Here is a 24,353-nt window from a genome sequence, read left to right as displayed (position 1 = left end):
TTACAAGTACAGTGAGACAAAGTCTACAAGATTCATGTAAGTCACATTGTTAAACAAGCATTTGGTAAAAGATGTTTTTCTAAAAAAAATCATAATCACTAAACTGTTGTCTGTGAACACACAATGTGAGATATAGATGATGTATTACAGACCTGCACACTTGAAACCTAAGTAACTTTACTAACCATTGCCACCCCCATGAACTTTGATTTAAAAAAAAAATCAGAACCACAATAATTGAATGGCTCTAATGTTCATATAGTCAGAAAATAACTATTCAATCCTCTGTTTCAGTTCTATTTACCCTATAACCTGTCTTCATAGGTAAGGAAGTGAGTAAAATGTGGGGAAGTAGGAGAAAAGAAGGCAGACTCTAAGGAGCAGAGAGAAGAAGAATGAAAGAAGGGAGACTGTCATATGGAAAAATAAAGTGGATATGGCAATAAAGAAGCAAAAGTCAGAGGAGAAAAAGCCAAGAAATGAGGGTGGAGGGGTTAAATAAGGACAGGGTAAAACTAACATGAAAAATGGGGGAAAATACCATCAATTCAGCAATAAAATACCAAGAGAAATAATTAATGTGTTGAGAGTATGTGTAGGGTGTAAAGGAATAAAAGGGGAAAACCTCACTATGTCAGCACAATAAGTTCTTTCATATAAAATTAAACCACAGTTCAAAATTTTTACGTAATGATGACACACATGGGCAGCACATACTCTTTCACTCCTTTTATCTGTGACGGGGAGACCAGGATTTGGGATTCAGTCGTCCCAGAACTGAATGTAAGCAGCTCCCCCCTCACTGCACTACCCTCAGTGTAACAGCTCAGCCGCCAAGACTCGTGACAAGAAGTCTCCTAAAAGATCACTTTTCCGATTCCTTGAAAAGTAAGTATTCCTGTGAACCATACTGACAACTGAATTCGAAAATCATGCCTTCTCCAAGAGAAAATACTGATACTAAGAGCACGTCTCTCAATCCACCCACCTTGTTGAACAGAAACACGCTGTCCTCATAGATGAAAAGGATTATATTCTATGACTGTGCCCAAAAATAGGGTTTAAGACATTAAAGGGAAGTGAGGAAGCAACTCACATTTATGTGCACTGCAAGTGAGTTAACTATCAAAAATGAGGAAGGCAGGGGCCGGCCTGGTGGCTCAGGCAGTTGGAGCTCCGTGCTCCTAACTCCAAAGGCTGCCGGTCCGATTCCGACATGGGCCAGTGGGCTCTCAACCACAAGGTTGCCGGTTCGACTCCCGCAAGGGATGGTGGGCTGTGCCCCTGCAACTAGCAACAGCAACTGGACCAGTAGCTGAACTGCACCTTCCACAACTAAGATTGAAAGGACAACAACTTGACTTGGGAAAAGTCCTGGAAGTACATGCTGTTCCCCAATAAAGTCCTGTTCCCCTTCCACAATAAAAAAAAAAAAAAGTCTTTTAAAAAAAAGTGAGGAAGGCAATTAGTAAACTGATATTTAAAGATGCAATAATGCTGTTTCCTTAACCAGGAGTACGGAACTGGATTACCTGCCATCACCATCCAGAATGCTTGGAGTGGCTTCTGTTCTGCTGACAGAAGGTAGACCAAAACATACTTCGAAACAAAAGATATCTTCACCTTAAAGCATCACTGTGCCAGTGGCCTTAAAATTCTTCGTCTGCATCAGGGTTTGCTCAAACACAAGGACTGTATACATTTGCATAACCATGTTTCTCTAGGAACACCTTTCTGCTTCTTTAACTGTCCCAAGCTGAGTTCTACAAAGCACTTATTGCTCACCACTACCTGGAAATATGGGTTGGGCAGTAAATTCGATGAGAAAATATAGAGGATAAAAGAAAGGGAAAAAAGTCGTCAGAAGCATGACAATGGTGGGGGAGGACAGGAACTCTGGAAGAAAATAGAAACCTGACAGAGAACTTGCAGTAGTGTGTAACAATTGCCAGGATTTGAAGATTTTGATTGCTAAAATGATATACTGCAAAAAGGCAACACTCATCTAATGTAATTAATTATAATGTGAGGAATTTCCTTGAAATATTACCAAGCTGTAAGAAGTGTAAATGAAAGTCACTTTCCCAGACATATTCTTTCATTAGACATCTGTTAGCCTTTAAAACATGTGTGGGAAAAAGCATTCACGATTGACACTCGGGGTCTATCCCAGGGTAAGTGGAGGAAGGGCTTCTCTCAGGCTTTTCCAAAACACAGCTTCCAAATGGCAGGTAGGAGAACAGGGCCGGAGAAGCCTGGCGCTTCTCCTGGAAAGAGCTCACGTGGTGGATGGAGATTATGCCTAGTTTAACCTATCAAGATTAGACTAACAATGCCTCTCTTATCATTAATTTTTTGGAAGTTTGGAAAACACAGTTATTGTTCATAAGAAAAAATTTGTTAGCATGCAACATGGTTTTATTTTATTTTGTTATTTTAAATGAAGTAAGCAATTTTTTTTATTTCTCAATTTTAATTTTCAGTCTGATAAATATCGATAGATATATGATAACCCATGTGAACAAAAGATCTTCAAGAACCTCAATAATTTAAAAAATGCAAACAGGTACTGTGAACAAAAAGGATGAGACCCCCTGATATAGCCATTTGCTTATATTCCTCTCACAGGAGAGTGAGCTCATCCAGGACAGGGACCAGAGCAGTCTGCTTTTGTACCCCCATCATCTACTGTAGTATTCGATGTACTACAGACACTAAAAAAAAAAAGATACTGCCATATGTCAAAATTTCACAGCCTTTTTTCCCACTGTTTGGGGAGGCAGAATGATTCAGTGAACAGATCAGGAGTTCTGCTGTCCCCAGCACGTCCTAATCACAACACCTTTCCAATTCTCAGCCTATAAAATAGTGCGAATGGGCTCTACCTCGTAGGAGTGCGAGGATTAAATAAAATGGTGTCTAAAACAACGTGCACAGTGATTGCATATTAAAGTTGTGCTACAAGCCTTCGGCCCCTTCCTCTTTTACACTACAGAGTATTTTTATGAGACACAAGACTAACTCTACAACATCCAAAGTTTACCCTGAACAGCAACAGCAAAAGAAGAGAAGTAGACAATACATATAAAATTGGAACAGCAACAAAGAAAGGTCATTTTCCTACTCTTGAATGAGTTATAATAAAAGTTATTTTATAAAATAATATATATTTTTTTTGTAACAAAACATAACAGAAACAGAAATTCATGTTAACTGGAGTTGGAAAGAAACTTGAACATGCCTAAATTTCCACCGTGGAAAGAATGCTGACCACCCAAGAAGAAAAAATACTTACACCTGGTATGGGACAAATCAAAAGGCAAGAGAGAAAAACACATACTATAGCTGGAAATATGAGCTGGTTTCTAAACTGCCTACCACAACCTGGGCAGAAGGGAAAAGCATACCCTGTTTCATATTGGTCTGACTGTGAAACAGAACACTGATCATGTAGTGTAGAAGCTTGAGTATTTTTATTCAATATTTACTGAGCACCTACTTTGTATTAAGCAATATGATAAGTATATGTTTTTATTAGACAGACTCCTCTACCACTAACATAGGTACAGACACTTGGACGTATTATGGTTGCTACTTCTACACAAACATATCAGGTAAAAATAGCATGCTACACCAGGTTAAAACGTGAAAAAGAAGAAACAAAAGCCTATTGTTTTGACATAGGAAATATGAATCTTTGCTATGGATTCTGCCTTCTTCCTTTGTCTTCCAGGATACCACACTCTCCCTGTTTTCCCCCTATTTCATTGTCTACTCTTTCTCACTCTTCTCTACTGGCTTCTCATCCTCTTCTCCATCTCAAAATGTTGGGCTGAATCAGAGCTCTGGCTTCAACCCACTTCTCTATCTACACCAACTTCCCAGCGATCTTCGTCTAGGACTATGATTAAAATACTACCTATATAAAAAGTCAATCTATATGCTCTCAAATTCCTATCTCTGTCTCTGACCTCTCTCCGAAGATCTCAGTTCATAGATCTTTCCACTTGGAGGTCTAACAGACTTTCTAAACTTTCAACTCCAAAACAGAACTCTTGATATCGCATGTTCTCAATACCACTCAACCCCCATCCAACCCGCTCCCTGCTTAGTCTTTCCCGTATCAGGAAATTACATCACCATTCAGCCTAGAGCGCCACCAAAATCCTCGAGTTGTCACTATGGATTTTTGCTTTTGCTTTTTTTCTGACCCACCACACCCATTCCATCACCGTGCACTTCCTTCCATAGATTCTACCTCCAAAACACAAGCTGACTCTAATCACTTACTGCATCCTCAATCACTACCGCATCACTCACCAACACCACTGCAGTGGCCTCCTAACTGGTCTTTTCATTTTCTCTCTTGCTCTTTCTACGATCCAGTTTCAACACAGCAGCCAGAGTGATTTGCTTTTAGAATGTCAGTCAGATAGTATCACTCCACTGCTCAAATGTCCTAATGGCTTCCCCTAATATTGAGGGCATCGTCCAAATTTCTTTCCTTAGTCTATAAGGCCCTATGCCTCAATCTCTGAACTCACCTCCTACCACTATGTCCTTTCCTGCAGCCACATGGGTCTGCTTACTGTTTCCAAAACACAGGCGTCTATTCCCACCACAGGTTCTTTGAATTTGCTTTTCTCTCTGCCTAGAATAGTTTTCCCATAGATCTAAAAGCACAGATTCAGGTTTGTGTTCAAAGTTCCCTTCTCAGAGATCCCCAGTGTAAAACAGTAGAGAACTGTTTATCCTGACCCAGTGCTTTTCGCTTTACCCTGAGTGGAAAATGTGGTAACATCCCTATGGTCGGACACAGGGGCAGAAGAACATAAAGGCAACTCCTCCAGGAAGAGAAACTACTTGCCATCCCCCAGCTTCCCGTTTCTGTGTGAGGAGCAAGGAAGGGACACACCCACAAGAGTTGTTTCTGCAGAACCTTCAGGAAAATACAGACATACACGCATCTACCCTATCCAGGTACAGCAGCTGAATTCAGGCTGAAAGCGGCTCATTTCAGAATAGATTTGAGCAAATACTCTGAAAGATGACTTGAAGCAAGGCTGTTCCTCCTGTAGTTCTAAAGTAATTACGATTGTTTTCCCCCTGCAGAATGAAAAGCTGAGTTCGAGAGGATAACTTTGTCTTTTCTGGCTACTGAACTCTGTAAAAGAGAGATGATCAGCTCTCCTCACACTTGTGTAGTATAAAAAAAGGTACAAATCTGCCTGTTCATATTCTGATCACAACAGACGTTTTTTCTCTTTTATGATTATAAACTGGAGTCCACTGTGTAAAATTTGGAAAAACCTGAATGTATGAAAAAAATATAGATTTTTAAAAAAAATCACCCACAGAAAAAGACACTTTGCTACAATTCCTGCTCTACTGTTGTCCAGCTCTTTCTTGCTCTCACCTGGCCAACCCTAGCCTAAAAAAAAATCATTACATTGGCAACTCCTAGTTTTCGCAAGAAAGCTGGCCTCAATGCACTGTATTCCATTAAATACTTTAACACTCCATTTCCCAAACTTCATTCAATCTCAGATTACTCTAACAGTGTTTGCCATACTTAAGGACCACTACACAAGAGGCCTGCAAACTGTGACCCACAGGCCAGATCTGGCCCACTGCCTGTTTTTGTACTGCCCAAGAGCTAAGAGGGGATTTTACATTTTTATGTGGTTGAAACACAAAAGAAGAACGTTTTGGGGACAGTGAAATTTATATGAAATTCAAATGTCAGCATCCACAAATAAAGTTTTGCCGAAACACAGCCAAGCTCCTTCATTTTCATGCTGTCTCTGGTCACTTTTGCACTACTGGGGCAGAGCTGAGTAGTTGGGACAGAGTCCACACAGTCTAAAATATTTGCTGTCTAGCCTTTAGAGAAAAAGTTGGCCTACTCCTGACCTTACCAGAATGTTTTTCTTTAAATTGATTCACAATTCATTTAAAATTATTTTAAAAGAAAGCTTTATAGCACTTATAAACAGACAGCTATAATTATCCAAACTAGAAGGCAACCTTAAAAATAACTTCAACAACCACAAGGATACCACTTTACATCTATCAGGATACCTATCATCAAAACAAAACAAAACAAAATGCAAAGCAAAGCAAAACAAAATAAAACAAAAGGCAAAGCAAAACAAAACAAAAAAAACAGAAACAAGTGTTGGCGAGGATGTAGAGAAATTGGAACACTTCTGCACTGCTGGCGGGATTGTAAAATGGTGCAGCCACTATGGAAAACGGTATGGCAGTTCCTCAAAAAATTAAAAATAGAACTACCATATGATCCAGCAATTCCACTTCTGGGTATATATCCAAAAGAACTGAACACAGGGACTCAAATGGATGTTTGTGCACCAATGTTCACAGCAGCATTATTCAATTCACAATAGCCAAAAGGTGGAAGCAACTCAAGTGCCCCTCAATGAATAAGTGGATAAGCAAAATATGGTACACACATAAAATGGAATATTATCCAGTCTTAAAAAGAAAGGAAATTCTGACACATGCGACAGCATGAATGAACCATGAACAAAACTATGCTAAATAAAATAAGCCAGGCACAAAAGAACAAACACTGTATGATTCCACCTATATGGGGAACCTTGAGTAGTCAAATTCATAGAGACAGAAAGTAGAATGATGGGTGCTAGGAGCTGGAGTAAGAGAGAAATGTGGGGAGTTAGTACTTAATGGGTACAGAGTTTCAGTTCTGCAATATGAAAACCGTCTGTAGATAGATGGTGGTGATGGATGCACAATGTGAATGTACTTAATACCACTGAACTGTATTCTTAAAAATGGTTAATGGAAAATTTTATGATATATATTTTTTACTACAATTTCAAAAGATTTTAACTGCAACAAAAGTAAAGTAAGTTTAATTTAAAACAAGCTGGATATTCTTGCACACCTAACACTCAGTTTTCAAAAGGTGGATGAGCAATTCTTAGGGAGCCCTTGAAGATTAACAGCAAAACTAGACTCTGCCTACGATGAAATATAAATGAAGTGAAAAGGGACTTTCTTTTAATTATGATTCAGCTTTCTTTAATGTCATGTCCTTTCACTCATGCATACTTAAAAACATGGGGATTCCCGTAAGAGTCCCACAATTTGGGGAACACTAACCTAAAGTATTCCCCAATGAGGTGTCACAATCCAGGAGCTACAATCCTTGCATCCTTGCCAAAAAGTTGTTTCTTGATTAGCACAGGATATTCTCCAGTGAGTGAAAACAAGAGTGTTGCTGGATAAAAGCTCCTTCTTTCACAATGACACATGATTTCTAAAAAATCATTTCATAGCCTTGTACTATGGAACTAAATAATTAAATATATTTGAGCCAAAGACAACTTATAAGACTGGCTCTTCTAGGGTCAATTCTGGGATATCCTAAAAAATTGTGTGTGTGTGTGTGTGTGTGTGAGAGAGAGAGAGAGAGAGAGAGAGAGAGAGAGAGAGAAAAGAAAAACAAGTAAATATTTACTGGTGATATGTGTCAAATTTGATGAAGTACTGGTGGTATTCAACAACATCAATACTATAAAACACAAAAATCTTTAAGGAGTTAGAAAAAATCTTATAGATAAAAATTAGAAATCCAGTTTTAAGGTATGGCTTACTACATAAAATTCCTTTCCTAAAGGATCTTAGTCTTTACAAGACCTTTTAGTATGACTCAGTGTGAAATTCCCACTCAATTTAATTGTTTCTAATAAATCAAGTTTATTCCCATGTTCCTTACGTTGTCCACAATAAGTTCCAATATATCCTTTCTGACATTGGCAGTGGTCATCTGCACAGGTCCCACCATTCATGCATCTCACACTGCACTGCTGAACTGCAAAGAACAAAAGATATAAAAATTATCAATCACCAAATTTATAGTATCTATAAGGGTTATAAAACAGTACTAAATATCCAATTCAAGGAAAATACATCCTACAGAAGTAAATGTGATGACTCCAGCATTATCTGTATTTCTTTGTTGTAAATGCTCACATGAGCAAATGTTACAACATGTTATTAAGTATGTGCTTAAAATACATTAGACTAACCGTGTTAAAGGAAATAAATGTAAGGTGACCGGTAGCATAGTTTGTTTCTAAGATGCAGGTATCCCTGCAGAATGCTGGGGCTGAATGCCTGCCACAGGAGCCCAGTGCCCTGGCATCATGGTGGACTTGGTATCCACTCTCATGGGGCTTACATTCTCAAAGGCAGACAGATAAAACACAAGTAAACAAATACCATGATGTCATTATAGATTATGATATGTTCTCTGAAGGAAACTATGTTGTGAAGGAGGATAGCCTAGAGCCAAGAAGGAACCTGGACACAGGAACCAGACAAGGCCACTCTGATGTAACATTAGACTGAATTCTGAAGGACTAGAATGAGCCAGGCATGAGGAGTACCAGGAAGGAACCTCACAGGGAGAGGACCCAGCAAAGCAAAAGACCTTGGGGTGGTATAGGGTTTCCTTTGACTAACTGAAAAATTCACATGATTATAAAGAGGCAGATTGGAAAGAGATAATCTTAGAAAAGTAGGCAGTGGCCAGCTAGATAATGCAAGCCTCCCCTGCCATGAAAGGGTTTGTATTATATCCCAAATTCAACAGGGCATCATTGAAAGGATATAAACAAGACAGTAAAGTGATATGATTTGTTATTTTTAAAGATCACTCTAGCTACTTTGCAGAGAATGGATCTGAAGAAGGGAAGATTAGAAGCTAGGGAACCCCTCAGGAAGTTACTGCCATAGTCCAGGTGAGAGATAAAGGTGGCTTGAACCACATGGTAGCAATGGCGAGGGAAAGAAGATGGATTTGAGATATATATTTCCAGTAGAACCTGCAGGTCTTATTAAAAAGCGTTGATGTGAGGATTTCCAGTCAAGATGGCAGAGTAGTTAAATGCTGTGCTCACCTCCTCTCAGGACCACATCGATTACAACTGAATGACAGAACAACAGTTATTGAGAATCACCTGAAGTCTAGCTGAATTAAAGCCCGATAACTACAGACATACAGAAGAAGCCACCTTGAGACTGGTAGGAGGGGCAGAGATGCAAAATGAGCTGGTTCAATACCTACCTGCATGTGACCATTGAAAACTGGGAGGGATATCTCAGCTGTGGAGATCTCCCCGAGGAGCAAGGGGTCCCAGCCCCTCCCCAGCCCAGGCTGCCAGTGCTGGGGAGGGAAGTCCCCATAACTTCTGGCTGTGAAAACGAGCGGAGATTGTGGGTGAGTGAGAAGGTGGTGGCTGCACTCCAAGGCGCTCCTCCTAAAGGGCCTGTGCACTGACTTACTTGCTCTGAGCTCCAGTGCTGGGGCAGCAGCTTGAAAGGCACCAGGGACATACAGGTGAAACTGAGTTATCTAGCTTCAGGGTGAGGGCTGGAGGAACAGCTTTCTTCAGGACAGAGGAGCTGGCAGAAGCCATTATTTCTTTGTTGAACACTCCCCCTCCCCTGTGTCCAGACACAGGCAGATGCTATATCTGAGTCTCCATCAAGCTAGCTATCACATTTCGTCTAGCTCACCCTAGTGATTCCCTAAGAGTACACCCCACCCAACTTTTGGGCACACCCAAGCCCCTTACAGTGGCATTTCCATATAAACAGCCTACTTTGGCTCATGCTACAAATTTTCCTAAAATCTCTCAAAGGTTCACAAAACCCAAATAAGAAGCATCTGGCTGCACTGCTGAACTGCAAAGAACAAAAGATATAAAAATTATCAATCACCAAATTTATAGTATCTATAAGGGTTATAAAACTGTACTAAATATCCAATTCAAGGAAAATACATCCTACAGAAGTAAATCTTCTGACTCCAAAATGAGCTGGAACAGCCCTAAGCCTCGAACAAGCAGCTGACTGAGTAGCTCTAAGCCTAGAACAAGCAACAGTCAGCCTTGGTTTGCTGCTCGGCCTCTCAAGACACCTTCAAGCATAGCATGGGCAGAGGCCATTTGCAGATTGCTTTGTGCTTCATGTCAGGTGGCCCCAGGCAGGGCACAGGCTACAGCTGAACTTGGCCTCCAGCATGTGCCCTCCCAGGGGGCTTCAGGGTTGGCAAGCCCAGTGGCCAGCTTTGGACTGAACTGGAGCATCACCTGGCTGCCTTCAAGAATGACACCCCCAAAGGGCAGACTGAGCAGGCACAAGAGCCCTGCTAAAGTGAATCTTTTTCTGTATAGTCAGCCCCTGCACCACAGCTCCTCCACTGTAGCCACGGCCAGTCCTCACAACCAAGGAACTTGAGGGTCGATCCCTCCTATTGACTTGCAAACAGCAACCAAGGCTCAACTACAACAGGAGGGCACACACAACCCACACAAGGGACACATCTGGAGCATCTGGCTCTGGTGACCAGGGAGACTGCATCGCTGGTTACCACAGTAGGTCCCACAGCACACCTACTACATAAGGCCACTCTACTAAGACTGGTAGGCAAAGCAGCCCTACCTGATACACAGAAACAAACAGGAAGGCAGCCAAAATGGGGAAATAAAGAAACATGTCCTAAATAAAAGAACAGACCAAAGTTCCAGTAAAAGAACTAAACAAAATGGAGACAAGCAATCTACCAGACGCACAGTTCAAAATACTGGTTATAGGATGCTCAGTGATCTCAGGGAGAACTTCAAAAAGAGAAAGAAAAAATAAAAATGGAGATAGAAAATAAAAAAGAACCATTCATAAATAAAGAATACAATAACTGAAATGAAGAATACATTAGAGGGAATCAACAGATTAGATAGAGAGGATTGAATCAGTGATTTAGAAGATAAGGTAGCAAAAAACACCCAATCAGAACGGCAAAAAGAAAAAAGAATCCAGCTTTTCTGTCAGTTTATGCCGCCAGTAAGCATTGTTAAAATTTCCCTTCCCACGGTCATCATGTCTAAGTCAGAGTCTCCTAAAAAGCCTGAACAGCTGCTGACGCACTTCATCGGAGGTTTGAGCTTTGAAACAACTGATGAGAGTCTGAGGAGCCATTCTGAGCAATGTGGAATGCTCACAGACTGTGGGTAATAAGAGATACAAACACCATGTGCTCCAGAGGCTTTGGATTTGTCACCTATGCCACCATGGAGAAAGTGGATGCAACCATGAGGGCGAGGCCACACAGGAGTATGGAAAAGCTGTGGGACCAAAGAGGGCTGTCTCAGGAGAAGATTCTCAAACCCCTGGTGCCCACTTCACTGTGGAAAACATTTTTGTGGGTGGTATTAAAGAAGAGACTGAAGAACATCACCTAAGAGATGATTTTGAACAGTGTGGGAAAACTGAAGTGATTGAAATCATGACTGACCGAGGCAGTGGGAAGAAGAGAGGCTTTGCTTTTGTCACCTTTGATGATCGTGACTCTGTAGACAAGATTGTCATTCAGAAATACCACACTGAATGGCCACAACTGTGAAGTAAGGAAAGCCCTATCTAAACAAGAGATGGCTAGTGCTTCATCCAGCCAAAGAGGTCGAAGTGGTTCTGAAAACTTTGGTGGTGGTCAAAGAGGTGCTTTTGGTGGGAATGACAACTTTGGTCGTAGAGGAAACTTCAGTGGTCGAGGTGTCTTTTGTGGCAGTCGTGGTGGTGAGTATATGGTGGTAGTGGGGATGGCTATAATGGATTTGGTAATGATGGAAGCAATTGTGGAGGTGGCAGAAGCTACAATGATTTTGGCAATTACAACAATCAATCTTCAAATTGTGGACCCATGAAAGGAGGAAACTTTGGAGGCAAAGCTCTGGCCCCTGTGGTCATGGAGGCCAATACTTTGCCAAACCACAAAACCAAAGTGGCTGTGGTGGTTCCAGCAGCAGCAGTGGCTATGGCAGTGGCAGAAGGTTTTAATTACTGCCAGGAAACAAAGCTTAGCAGAAGAGGATGCCAGACAAGTGACAGGGAAGGTACAGGTTACAACAGATTTGTGAACTCAGCCAAGCACAGTGGTGGCAAGGCCTAGATGTTACAAAAAAGACATGTTTTAGACAATACTCATGTGTATGGGCAAAAAACTCAAGGATTGTAATTGTGACTAATTGTGTAACAGGTTATTTTAGTTTCTGTTCTGTGGAAAGTATAAAGCATTCCAACAAAGGGTTTTAATGAAGATTTTTCTTTTTGTACCCATGCTGTTGATTGCCAAATGTCATACTCTGATCATGACACTGAATGAATGTGTCTTTAAAAAAAGAAAGAAAGAAAAAAAAGAATCCAAAAAAATGAGGATAGCTTAAGAGACCTCTGGGACAACATCCAGCATAACAACATTTGTATCATAAGGGTGCCAGAAGGAGAATAAAAAAAGCAAGGAATTGAAAACCTATTTGAAAAAATAATGACTGAAAACTTTCCTAACCCGGTGAAAGAAATATATACATACAAGCCCAAGAAGCTCAGAGTCCCAAACAAGATGAACCCAAAGAGGCCCACACCAAGACACATAATTAAAATGCCGATGGTTTAAAGACAAAGAGAGAATCTTAAAAGCAGCAAGAGAAAAGCAGCTATTTATCAACAAGAGAGCTCCTATAAGACAGCTGACTTCTCAACAGAAACTTTGCAGGCAAGAAGGGAGTGGCAAGAAATATTCCAAGTGATAAAAAAACAACGATAAATAACCAAGATTACTCTACCCAGCAAGGCTTATTATTTAGAATCAAAGGACAGATAAAGAGCTTCCCAGACAAGAGAAAGCTAAAGGAGTTCATCACCATCAAACCAGTATTATAAGGAATCTTACAGGAATTTCTTTAAGAAGAAAAAAAAGAATAAATATGAATAATAAAATGGCAATAACTACATATCTATCAATAATCACTTTCAATGCAAATGGATTAAGTGCTCCAATCAAAAGATAGGGTGACCAAATGGATAAAAAAACAAGACCTTTACATATGCTGCCTACAAAAGACTCACTTCAGATTGAAAGACACAGAGAGACTGAAAGCAAAGGGATGGGGAAAAGATATTTCATGAAAGTAGAAACGGAAAAAAAAAGAAAAAAAGCAGTGGTATCAATACTTATACCAGATAATATAGACTTAAAACAAAGGCTGTAACAAGTAATAAAGAAGGATCCAGTAATCCCACTTCTGGGTAATTAACCGAGGAAACCCAAAACACTCCTTCGAGGGGACACGTGCATCCATATGTTCATTACAGCATTGTTTACAAATGTAAAGATGTGGAGGCAGCCAATTGTCAGTCAGTGGAAGAATGGACAAAGAGGAGGTGGTACATATATACAATGGAATATTGCTCAGCCATGGAAGGGAATGGGTTCTTGCTACCTGCAGCGGCATGGATGAACCTAAAGGGTATTGTGCTGAGTGAAGTATGTCAGATAGAGAATGACAGATGCAATGTGATTTCCCTTTTATGTGGAATCTAAAGAACAAAATAAACAAACAAACAAAAAGAAACAAACTCATAGATACAGAAGACATTTTGATGGCTGCCAGACAGGAGGGGGTTTGGAATTGGTGAAAAAGGTGAAGCAATTCAGAAGTACAAATTGGTTGTTACATAGCAGTCATGGGAATGTAGAGTATAATATAAGGAATATAGTCAATAGTATTGTAATAACTATGTATGGTGTCAGATGGGTACTAGATTGGGGTGATAGATGGAAGGAGGGTTGGAGGACAGGGTAAAAAAGATGAAGGCATTAAGAAGTACAAATTGGCAGTTACAACATAGTCATGAGGATGTAAAGTAAAGCATAAGGAATATAGTCAATGATATGGTAATAACTCTGTATAGTGCCAGTTGTGCACTAGACTGGTCTGGGGATCACTTCTTAAATTATATAAATATCAACTACTATGCTGCACACCTGAAATTAATATAAAATAATATTGAATGTCAAATGTAATTTAAAATTTTTGAAAGGGAGGAAAAAGGTGAAGGGGAATAAGAGTTTCCAATTTCCAGGTATAAAACAAGTAAGTCATGGGGATGTAATGTACAGCGTGGGAAATACAGTCAATAATATTGTGTAGTGTGATACAGTGTCAGATGGTTGGTGGACTTACGGTGATCACTTCTTTAGGTATATAAATGTTGAATAAATATTGTAGACACCTGAAACTAATATAATGTTGTATGTTAGCTATATTTTAATAAAAATCTTTTTAAAAAATAAAAAGAGTTGATGTGAGAAAAAGAGAAGCAGTTGCTTAAGTACTGGGTAGATGGCAGTGTCATTTGCTGAGTCAAGAGAAATTGTGGAAGAAGCAGACTGTGACCAGCAAAGTTTCAGGCTACCAAGTTTCAGATGCATTCAGGAGATGTCGAGTAGGAAATGGAACATATGAATGTGAGCTCAGTGGAAGGATCTATGCTAGAGATTGGTAGGAGTGACCAACATCTTGGCAGTAGTCAAAGACATGTATGTAAATGAGTTCACCCACAGACGACAGAACTCTTGGGAACACCAAACTTTGAATGGAAAGCTAAAGAAGAAGACACAGAAAGGACACTAAAAAATAATAACCAAGAAAAGAATTGTGGGCCATTGATATTACGTAAGTGAAGGGAAAGGAAAGCATTTCAAGAAGATAGTGGTTAATGATGATGAATAGTGATGAATGCTTGAGGGAGGTGGAGGCAGGATGAGGACTGAAAAGAACAGAAAAGTTCCTGATGGAAAGGGAGTGAATTCATGGATCCCCTACTAAATTAAATACCATAAACTGAGCCAGTGAATGTTCAGCTGCCCAGGTAGAGAAATTAAGAAGTTGAACTGTAAAATTTCTCTAGGACTGAGGTTTTTGCTGAGGGCATATAGGAGAGAGAGAAAAGAATAGGATAATGAAGATACGGGTAAGAGTGTCTTCCAAGCAGTCAGACAAGGGAGTAAAGGAAATTAATTTGCTAATCACAGTGATCGAGAAAATCTCAACGAATTTCGAGTAATTGCCATCAAAAGGCTGTGAAAATGACAGATTAGTTTCAAAGAAAATGAAATGAGTTTTAATCAGAAGTTTCATCAGAAGCAATGACATTTCTTGTATAAATTTTGAATCTGATATTCCTGAGTCAGAGGAATTCTCTATTACCTTTTTTTGGGGAAACTATGTAGAAAGAAATGTCAAAAGTTTAACAACTTCATACTAGTTTGAGGCAGACATAATGATGTATTTAGTTATTGTGCAATTAAATAAATAGCATCTGCTTCCTCCTTGTTATTATGTTATCTTAAACTCTGGCCTAAAAGATTAACCTTGGACCTTAAAAACCCAATACTTTCTAAATGGGTTGTGGATAACACAATCTTAGTCCACTGTTACAGTGATCTTACAGAGTTGTTGGGAGTTAATATGTGTAAAGCAAAATAAGTTAATATATGTAAAGTATATGGTCAGTACACAGTAAATACTTGTTGTTTTTTCCTAACCTTCTTATCTCTTCCCTTTAGTTAATCCACAAAACAGGATATGAGCCACAGGAATTAAGTAAAGCAATAAAGAGTCTAGGGTTTGAATCTATAGGTTCAGGTATCAGAACGCCTGGATTCAAATCTAGGTTACCTTGGGCAAGTTACTTAATTAATATGTGCCTCAATCTCCTTCTCTGTAAAATGGGGTAAATAATACTATCTCACACTGTTCATGTGAGGATTAAATAAATGATAGAGTCAAATACTTAAAAGAGCACCTGGTACATTGAGAAAACCCAGTAAGTTATAGCCATTAATCACAAAGAATTACTTCTCCACTGAATCCAGGCTCTTACTGCATAAACTCATAGCTTCTGGGCCAGAATTAAATCGTTTTTCTTAATGAAAATCATTACCTTATTACCCCTTAGTTTTTGGTGGCAACAACTAAGTCAGCAAAGATTTTTACTCCAAAGATTAATACTGACCCAGCTAGTGAGGAAAATAATCATGGATTTATATCCTCATTGAAAAGGACATTTAGAATTTATTCAAGCTTAAGGATAGTGCAGTAAATAAGGTCACATAAGAAACATACTTGATTTTGATCCACATGTCGGTGATATTTGGCCACTGGAACAAGTACACATGTTAGGACGGGAACAAAATCCATCTCCACAACTATTTCTACAAATTGCTGTAGAAAGCACAATAGGGAAGCAAATAAATAATTAGGTAATAAACCACAGTTTACAACACAAGAAAGTTATAGTTAAAAACAATAAGCCTGAAAAACTAAGATATAAAATATGTGATATATAAAGTCTGATTTCAGATTTGCAATGAAATTACCCATTGTAGACATGAGAAGTTTCACAATATCTTTATGATAATGTGCAAACAAATGAAGCTATTTCAAGTTCCATAATCCTAATTCTTTAACTCTCCTATCAACAGAGGTCATCTTTTCCATTCAATGCAAAGTTTATATGCAGAATTCACCCCAAGAAGATAGTCTTGACCCTAGGAGTTGGGAGGGTTGAGGAAACCCAGAGGTCCTGCATATGCTCAGAAAACACAGCCCACTCTGTAAAGGACCTTCACAGGAGACAGAAAATGTGAAATTGGCTGAGTTGGAGACTCCAGGCCCTAATGACTTGGCCAAGCCTCAGGGGTTCAGTGCACATTCCTTCTCGGCTGGTATCTGACCTGCCCCATCATCAATCTTTGTTCCCCTTAATAATTCCCTCTCTCCTTCCTCCAGCCTTTCTTCTCCCATATTATCTCCACAACCTAGCCTATTCCTGCTGCTCAGAAAAGCTGCTGCGACATTTTGATGGAGGGAGAGTCACAGCCTCCTGCAGCTGTGACCTCCGCGGTAGGAGGGTCATCGTGGCAAAGAATGTTAGGCTCACTGACACAGCACATACCATGGAGCCTCAAAATCGTTAGCTGAACACATTCAAATGGGGAGGCTCTCCCATACTTAATCAGTTCATTTAGGAGCTGAGAGATTTATCTCTATACCCACGAATGAATTTTCTTTGTCCACAAAAGATATGTGCTTTAATGCTCCATGACTGGATGCATGAAGACAAGAAGAGGAGAGTCTGGGAACGCCCCGAAACTAGCTGTACACATCGATGCGAATATGCGTGTTCATATGTCTTGTGCTAGGGAAGGATCTCACAACTTTCAAAGGGATCTGAGCCCCTCCCCAATCATGTGAAGGGCATGTTCTGTAGAAGCAAACTAACTCTGTAATTGTTTCTCTTCTCCAGACTGCCTTTTGACATCCACTTGATATGGCCAGCAATGTCATAGATCATGGCATGAAGATAGAAAACTGATTTAGGCAAGGACATGGCTCCTACCATGGAACTGACGATTCTTAAAAAACGTACTAGTGTTTCTGGTCACCAGTAACTTCCCAATGACAAATGTTCACTAAAATATTGTTTTAATTCAAAGCCCCCTCATCTCCAGCAGGCAGACATTTAGTCCAGGCGTCGGTGATACACAAAGTGCTCCTGACCCAGGTCCTAAACCCAAAGAAGATCTGATGTGCTGGAGATCGGTTGTCCTCAGACAGATGCCTGTCATGGCCACAGGTACGCAGACTGCATCTACGGGCCAGTGAGAAGCGAGAGTGCTTAGGCCCTTTCTCCTCACATGTATCTCAGACGGTGGTATGCCTCACCCAAATATCTGTCCCTCCCACAATCACACAAAACCAGGAGATCCAGAAATACTGCAGGGAGAAAAAGAGAAGACCTGGGTGTTGGTGTTTCAGTGATGCTGGGAGAAGACACATGGCACAATAAAGACTATGTTGTATGCCTGAAGCTAATATAACATTGTATCTCAACTGTAATTAAAAAATAAATTTAAAACATAAAAACAAAAAACAAATAAAAACAAGACTATATGGTATGCAAGAAGTCTGAGGTTCAGTTCTTGTTCTGCCACTGATCCACTGAAAGTTTGGGGTGAAAAAACAAAAAACAAAAAACACAACTTCTCTGGTTTAGTTTTTTCCATTGGTAAAATACAACAAAAGGATTACACTAGAGTGTTCTGATGTCTCTTCAGGTATCAAGCGCTACGATTCTGAGCCAACCCCTTCCCACTGTGATTCCACTGATCAAAATGCCCTTTACATCATAATTTCACAATAAATAAATTAATAAGCAAACTTTCCCATTGCTTCATTTTCTAACAAGATTGAAAAAATCTATGAACATTGAGAAAGTCAATTCCATCCTTTCGGAAACAAATATTTGGAAGCTTGGAAGGACTTCAGCGATCTTTGCAGGGCACAGTTAAGAACAATAACAACAAAACACAGAGACTGAAATCAAAATGCACTAGGTTTCCAGTAGTTTGAGAAATACATTTTTTCTTTTAATATCTTCTTTTCCTCATGAAGCCTGGTCAAGGCCAAAACATTAAAATTTTAGAAGTTGCTCATTTTAATATCTTTCTACAGAGAAGGAATGCTGATGTACAAACGTATGAGAAAATTAATCTTTAGTCCCCGTTTTCTATTTGTATTTTACTTGTCCTATTTTTGTATGTGGCCTCATAGTTTTTCTTTTGTGAAATGGTGGAAAGTCAATAAATATAATAAATAATTTATTATCAGAAAATCCTGGAATCAAAATTGTTGATTTCAACTATCGTGGTTTCAATTTGGTTTTTATCTTCATATATTATCATTTAAAATGTCAAAATAATTAGGCTACTGCATTTAATGCAGAATATTAAAAGTTAAAATTTAGGTGAGATTCATACAAGAGATTATAAAGGCATTATATTCTCCCTCTATTTTGTGTATTACTTTATACTCTTGGGTATTTGAAATATTTTTAAGTGTGGTAATTAATATTTTTGTAGATATCTCTTAACACAAGTGTAGCAAATGTTTCTTGGAGATATAAAGATCATTTCAAGTCTGTGATTTTTATAGACTTATGATACATGTACATTCCAATGTATCTCAAAGGCACCCAAATGTTTCAAGTAGTAGAAATGCAGGCTACAATACTATTACTCTGAGATTTCTAAAGCTGATCTTCTAAACAAATAAAGAGCACAATGTTATTCAAAGACCAAAAATATTTAAAGCTGACACTCTGAGGGCCATATATATAATATGTATATATTATAATATATATTATATATTATTTACTTATTTATTTATTTCTACTGCAAATATTCTGGAAGGCGCTGTTCTCTGGAATTCCCATTCCACACTGACCCAATAAAATCTGACTTTACAGATTTTCAACACGTACCATAAACCAATCCTTTCTCCTCGGCTGCTCTCCAACTCAATAATGGCAGTCACATTCATTACATTTAGTGAGTCAGACTTTCCGCAGTGCCTAAGTCACTCCCAGCTAGTATGGCAGGTGTGTGGTGAGTGACGTTAGCTCTGTTTCAGGATTCTAGGAACCATGTAAGTTTAAGCAAGCATGGTAATGCCCTACTGGCCTAAAGGAGTAAATGCACCCTCCATAAATGCCTCACACATATGACTTCTGTGTGGGAGAGAAAAGAATGCAATACTTCTTTTTAATAAAAGCGAAGGCTTATAATGAGAGGGTATACTTAACTACTTATGAATCACCTTAAAGAACACAGTTGTTGTTTCCTATTTTTGCCTCATTACTGGAGATTGGGGGATGTTTCGGATAGAAAAAAATAAGAAACTAGTCTCCACAACACTTAAGATTTCATTTCTTTTTAAAAACTGTACTGAAAAAAACATTAAGGGTCGATCTCAAAGCCACAAAACCAATAAATATAGAGTCAGACATGCCGCTACATCCTTATTATCCTTTGGCCAGTGGGGCTTGCCCTTTTTCTCTGTTCACAATGGCACAATTATCTTTTCCCTAGAGAACATCAAGGTCAATTTAAAGTCAAGATTGGCCCTAAGTGAATACACTGCCTATGATACGTGACTCTCCTCCCAAAAAGACAAGTGTGGCTGTACTATATAAACACACTGAGGAAGGCCAGTCACACTTCAACTCGTGAATTCACAGGCATGTGAAATAAGACATCCCATAGTCCATTACTGGGAGGCTGATAACTAATGACTTCTCCAAGTAGAAGTTGGAGAGCTGGGTATACACTTTGGAAACTGAATAATCAAAACTTTTAAGGTCTGATATGCAGTATTTTTGAAGTTCTAAGACTCACTATACACTATGAGATTTTTGGTTTGTAAATCCTAAATTTAAATGTCTCCAAAAAATAAAGAAGCCGTTTGGAAGAGTTCTCTCTTTTAAAAATTTTGTTAACCTGGGTCAAGCCTAAATCCCTGAGTGCTCCTTCCATATCTAATGTTATGTGGCTGTTGAGATGAAACCAGAGATAATAAAGTGGTTTTGTACAAAGGCCTAAGAAAGCTTGATCTTCCTCAGGCCTAAACTTCACGCAGAGTCAAAAGCCAGTTAATTTACATAACCACACTGTGGTCTTATCTGGACTCTTTTAGGAAAAAGTGGTTTTGAGTTATCTAGGGAATTGCTGTACTCCCCCATCCGTCTGTATTAATAGACACAGAAAGATAAAACTTCCAAGTTATCTATGAAACCTTTATCGTTATTGCCCTTCAACAGAGTCTAGAAGTGAGGTCTGAACTAATGCAAACCGGCTGCTTCTTCCCCACCATTCAAATGGGGCCACGTCCTGATTATCACTGCTATGTGGCCACTGGATTCTAAATCAAAGGACTGAATACAAGAGGTTGGACCCGAGATGGGGCCGAGAGCTGCCCCAAGCTGCAATCCCAGCCAATCACTCACGGACAATGCACTGGTTTCCTCCAGGGAGCGTCTTCCATCCTGGACAGCAGTAGGAGTGGAACCTGGATCCGCACACGTTGGGCCTGCAATGGACAAGCGAAGTCAAACACACGTAGGGAAGGGTGCAGTAACACATTCGCGGCTTTTGTAAGCAAAGCCATGAGAGTAGATTTCGGGACAACAAACCAACCAAAACTACACTTCAAATGTTTGGGGGCGCAGACATGGAAATAAATGGGCTAGACACTGGCGTAGGGGATGGTCAGAGACGTCTAAACATTGCCTTTCATCTGCCCTCCGTTGCTGCCTTTTTAAAGGACGAAAAAGAAACATGGAAACATATAATTTGCTACTATTCTACCTTCCGGATGCAGAGAACAAAGGGAACATTCTGTTTCGAAAATCCTTGACCTTGTCCCCAAGTCCATACCTACTTGATCAACTGTAACTTTGGCCCCGACGTGTCAAGGACGACGTGTCGAAAGGTGGAGCGCACGGGTTGGTGATTAGAGTGAACTGAAAGCCCCGCACACGTACTCAAACAAAAGACTCGGGAGCGGCGCCCCCGACGGTGGGGAGCAGACAGGCTCCACCAGCCCGGGGGCCTCGTAGACTCAAACCCACTTTCCACCCGACATTCAGAACCAGTTCCAGCACCACGGGCTTTGCATATGCTCTTCGATCCACACCCTGGGGGCCTCTGACCCGCCCGCCACCAACCTCCCCGAGGGGGGCTTTTTTGCCGGTGAACTTGCGGAGGAAAAGAGGGAAGCGCTCCTGGAAGTCTTCGGGGTCTCCTAGTGGTGGGAGTCGCGGCTCTAGCCGCCAGAACTAGGTTTAGGGACAGTAAGGATGGAAAGCTGCCAAGCTGAGGTTCCCCGGATGCGGCCTGCCCACCTACCCTCGGAGCACGTCCTGCTGTCCTCGCCTGCGGACGCGGCTAGCCGCTGCGGCGCCCTCCTCCCGGTACTCGGGCACCGCGAACCCGCCTTCAGAGCCTGCCGCCGCCGCCGGCCGGACCTGTTGCGACGGCGGCTGGGGCCGGGGCAGCTTGGGCGGCGGAGGCTGGGGTTGGCCGGCAGTGCCCTGCACCCAGAGCGCCACGCAGCCCAGCCACACGAAGTACGGCTGGAGACACAGCCGCCGCCGTCTCCCCATCGCGGGCGCCAAGAGCGCGCGGACCGTGGTCCGCGGACAGGGAGCGCTCAAAGACAAAATCTGCGCGGCCCGGAAAAAGTCAGGGTCTAACAAGCTCTTCGTCGGCTCCAGAGACTCCCTGGGGCACGGGCTCCCTGCTCTAGAGGGAGCCCCGGACCGAGCGCCAGCCCTCTGGCTGCCGGTGGGGAACGGGCTCTAGCGCAGCGGGCGACGAAGTGCGGCGGCGGTGAGGCCAGCAGCCCCGCGCGGTCCACGTTGCATCCCCCGGGCCACGGCCCCAAGCGACTCCAGGACCGCCAGCGGGCGGGGGCGGGAAATTACAAAAGTAACCCGAGCAGCCGCGGCGTAAAGTTACAAAGAAAGCGGTCCTCAAAAGAAAAAAAGGGCCTGCACGCAGCGGCTTGGCGGATTCCCGTGCGCTGCCGGCACAGATCTTGGAAAGCTGCAAAGGTCACCAGAAAGAAGCCGGCAAGCAAACAAAAGTTGCCCCCAAAAGAAGAGGGGGTCTCCTCCAAGCTCGCCCGGAGTCCCGCGGGGCAGCGACGCGCCTGCGGCGGCTGAGGAGCCGAGCAGAGGTGCGCGGGGCCGAGGCGAGCCGCCGGTGAGAGGGAGGGCGGGAGGCTGGACTCCGGGAAAGATGCGGCGGGTGAGGGCGCGGCGCGGGGGTTTTGAGGCCCGGCGGGGCGCGGGGCGGGCCAGCGGGCGGCGGCTGTCAGTGGGGGCTGGAGCGCAGCAGTCCACACGTGGGGCGCAGCCCGGACCGAGGGGCCGGCGCAGAATGGGCGGGGACAGAGTAAGGGGGCGATTGGGTGGGAAGGAACAAGGGGAGCTAGGACCTGGGGGAGGGGAAAAGGAAGGAAGGGGGTAGGGTGAAGGGAGGGGAGAGGACCGAGATTGGGGAGAAGGGGGGCGAGCCCTAGAGGAAGGCCAGGGCTGGAAGAGGGGTTTGGAAAGAGGGATTGGCGAGCCCGGGTGCGAGAGGAAATGAGCGGGGGATGGGGGCGAGGTTAGGGCGAGGAGAGAAGTGGGAAAGGGGTGGGAAGGCCGGGGCCAGGAGGAGGGGGCCAGGGGGCCGGCTGGAGGGGGCGAGGCTCTAGTCCGCTCTGCTTCCCGTCCCCCTCAATTGGCCGCTAGCTCTGTTTTGACTGCCTGTACAAAGCGAGCAGACGACGGGGGAGGGGGCGGTTAGGGACCGGATTTGGGAAAGGAGGCTGCAGCCCCATCCCCTCCCCCTCTGCCCTCGCAGGGCCGCGGACCAAGGACCAGGGTCTCTAAACGTGCCTGGTTCGCTAGACCCGCAGCTGAACTAACTCGCCCGGCAGAAGCCACAAGCTTGATGAGAGCGGGTCCTCCTGCATGGACCCGGACCCAGACTCGGTGCAGAGCCAAGCAGGAATAGATTCGCGCGGGAGCTGGCTGTAACCTCCATCCGTGGAGGCCGGGCCCTCCCCCATCGCCCTCCTACCCCCACCTCCCCACCAGGAGCGGCGTCAGTCTGCGGGACACGAAGAGAGGTTGTGCGTATCCAGATTGAAATGCGCCCTCCACCTCCAAGAGGGAGCACACGCGGCCGCAGGGGGCCTCGGCAGCGTGCCGGCGCCGCGATCCCCCGGAGTCCGCGCAGGGGGTGTGCTCCGCGGTGACCCCTGGCAGGGCTCTGCGGGGGTTTGTAGCCTGAGAATGTGTGTGTAGTGGGGGCAGGGGGAGTGGAGTGGGTGGCGGGGCCGGAGACTCAGGGCGGGCAAATGGGTCTTCGGGCACATCCTTGGTTCCTGGCTTGGACTCCTGATTAATTATTAAACCCTAGCAATTGGTACATCCAGGCTGGCGACCTGCCCTCTGAACCCTTAGAGCTGCCTTTGCGCTCACCCGCCTTTGGGGTCTTTCTTTGTGGCCCAACTTTCATGAGGTCTCTGCAAAGCCGTGGCCCTCTCTCAGTCCATGGCATTTCATAATTAAAAATCAACACCCCTGAAAACTAGGATTGACCATCCAAGACCAGTTTATGAAACAGCATAAGAGAGCAATGTCTGGAATATTCAGACCTAGAGGACCTTACTTCAAAGATACATATACATAATTTTTTTTCCTGACCTGAATTGCCCAGATGTGCTATTTCACAGTCAAAATTCTCTGAGAATTGGCATAACTCCCTCCTTTATTTTCCTAATATAGCCCAACAAAGTCTTAACGTAGTAGCCCTTCTTACAATATTTTCATAAGGTATAAGAAAATGTAGGAGTGACATAATTTCATGTGGGACACCAATTTGTTCAAATCCAAAGGAATTAAAGGCAGCGATTATTTGTCATGCACCGTGCTTCAAACAAATAAAATCAATTTAACTGAAAGATCTAAAAACGGTAACTATCCTGTAGGTTAAAGCATTGTTTTAACCATACGCTTTAAAATATTTAACCCTGTTAAATGGGTTTTCACTTAATACTTAAATGGCTTTG

At 42.3% G+C, this 24,353-nt stretch overlaps 1 protein-coding gene and 1 pseudogene across 1 annotated transcript in view; one reads left to right on the top strand and one right to left on the bottom strand.

The window, feature by feature from the left end:
* Positions 1 to 21,894, bottom strand: part of FBN2 (fibrillin 2) — a 262,671-nt gene extending 240,777 nt beyond the window's left edge. Inside the window, exons 1-4 of the mRNA XM_019732405.2 lie at positions 21,638 to 21,894; positions 20,737 to 20,819; positions 16,017 to 16,115; positions 7,763 to 7,858 (exon numbers count right to left, since the gene is read on the bottom strand). Coding sequence (XP_019587964.1) covers positions 7,763 to 7,858; positions 16,017 to 16,115; positions 20,737 to 20,819; positions 21,638 to 21,894 — 535 coding nt within the window. The remainder of the gene's footprint in view (positions 1 to 7,762; positions 7,859 to 16,016; positions 16,116 to 20,736; positions 20,820 to 21,637) is intronic.
* On the top strand, positions 10,930 to 11,905 carry LOC109447746 (heterogeneous nuclear ribonucleoprotein A1; annotated as a pseudogene).
* Positions 21,895 to 24,353: the final 2,459 nt, after the last annotated feature.

The sequence above is a fragment of the Rhinolophus sinicus genome, linkage group LG03, assembly GCF_036562045.2.
Source record: "Rhinolophus sinicus isolate RSC01 linkage group LG03, ASM3656204v1, whole genome shotgun sequence".
NCBI lineage: Eukaryota > Metazoa > Chordata > Mammalia > Chiroptera > Rhinolophidae > Rhinolophus > Rhinolophus sinicus.
This window is presented reverse-complemented; position numbering and strand designations above follow the sequence as displayed.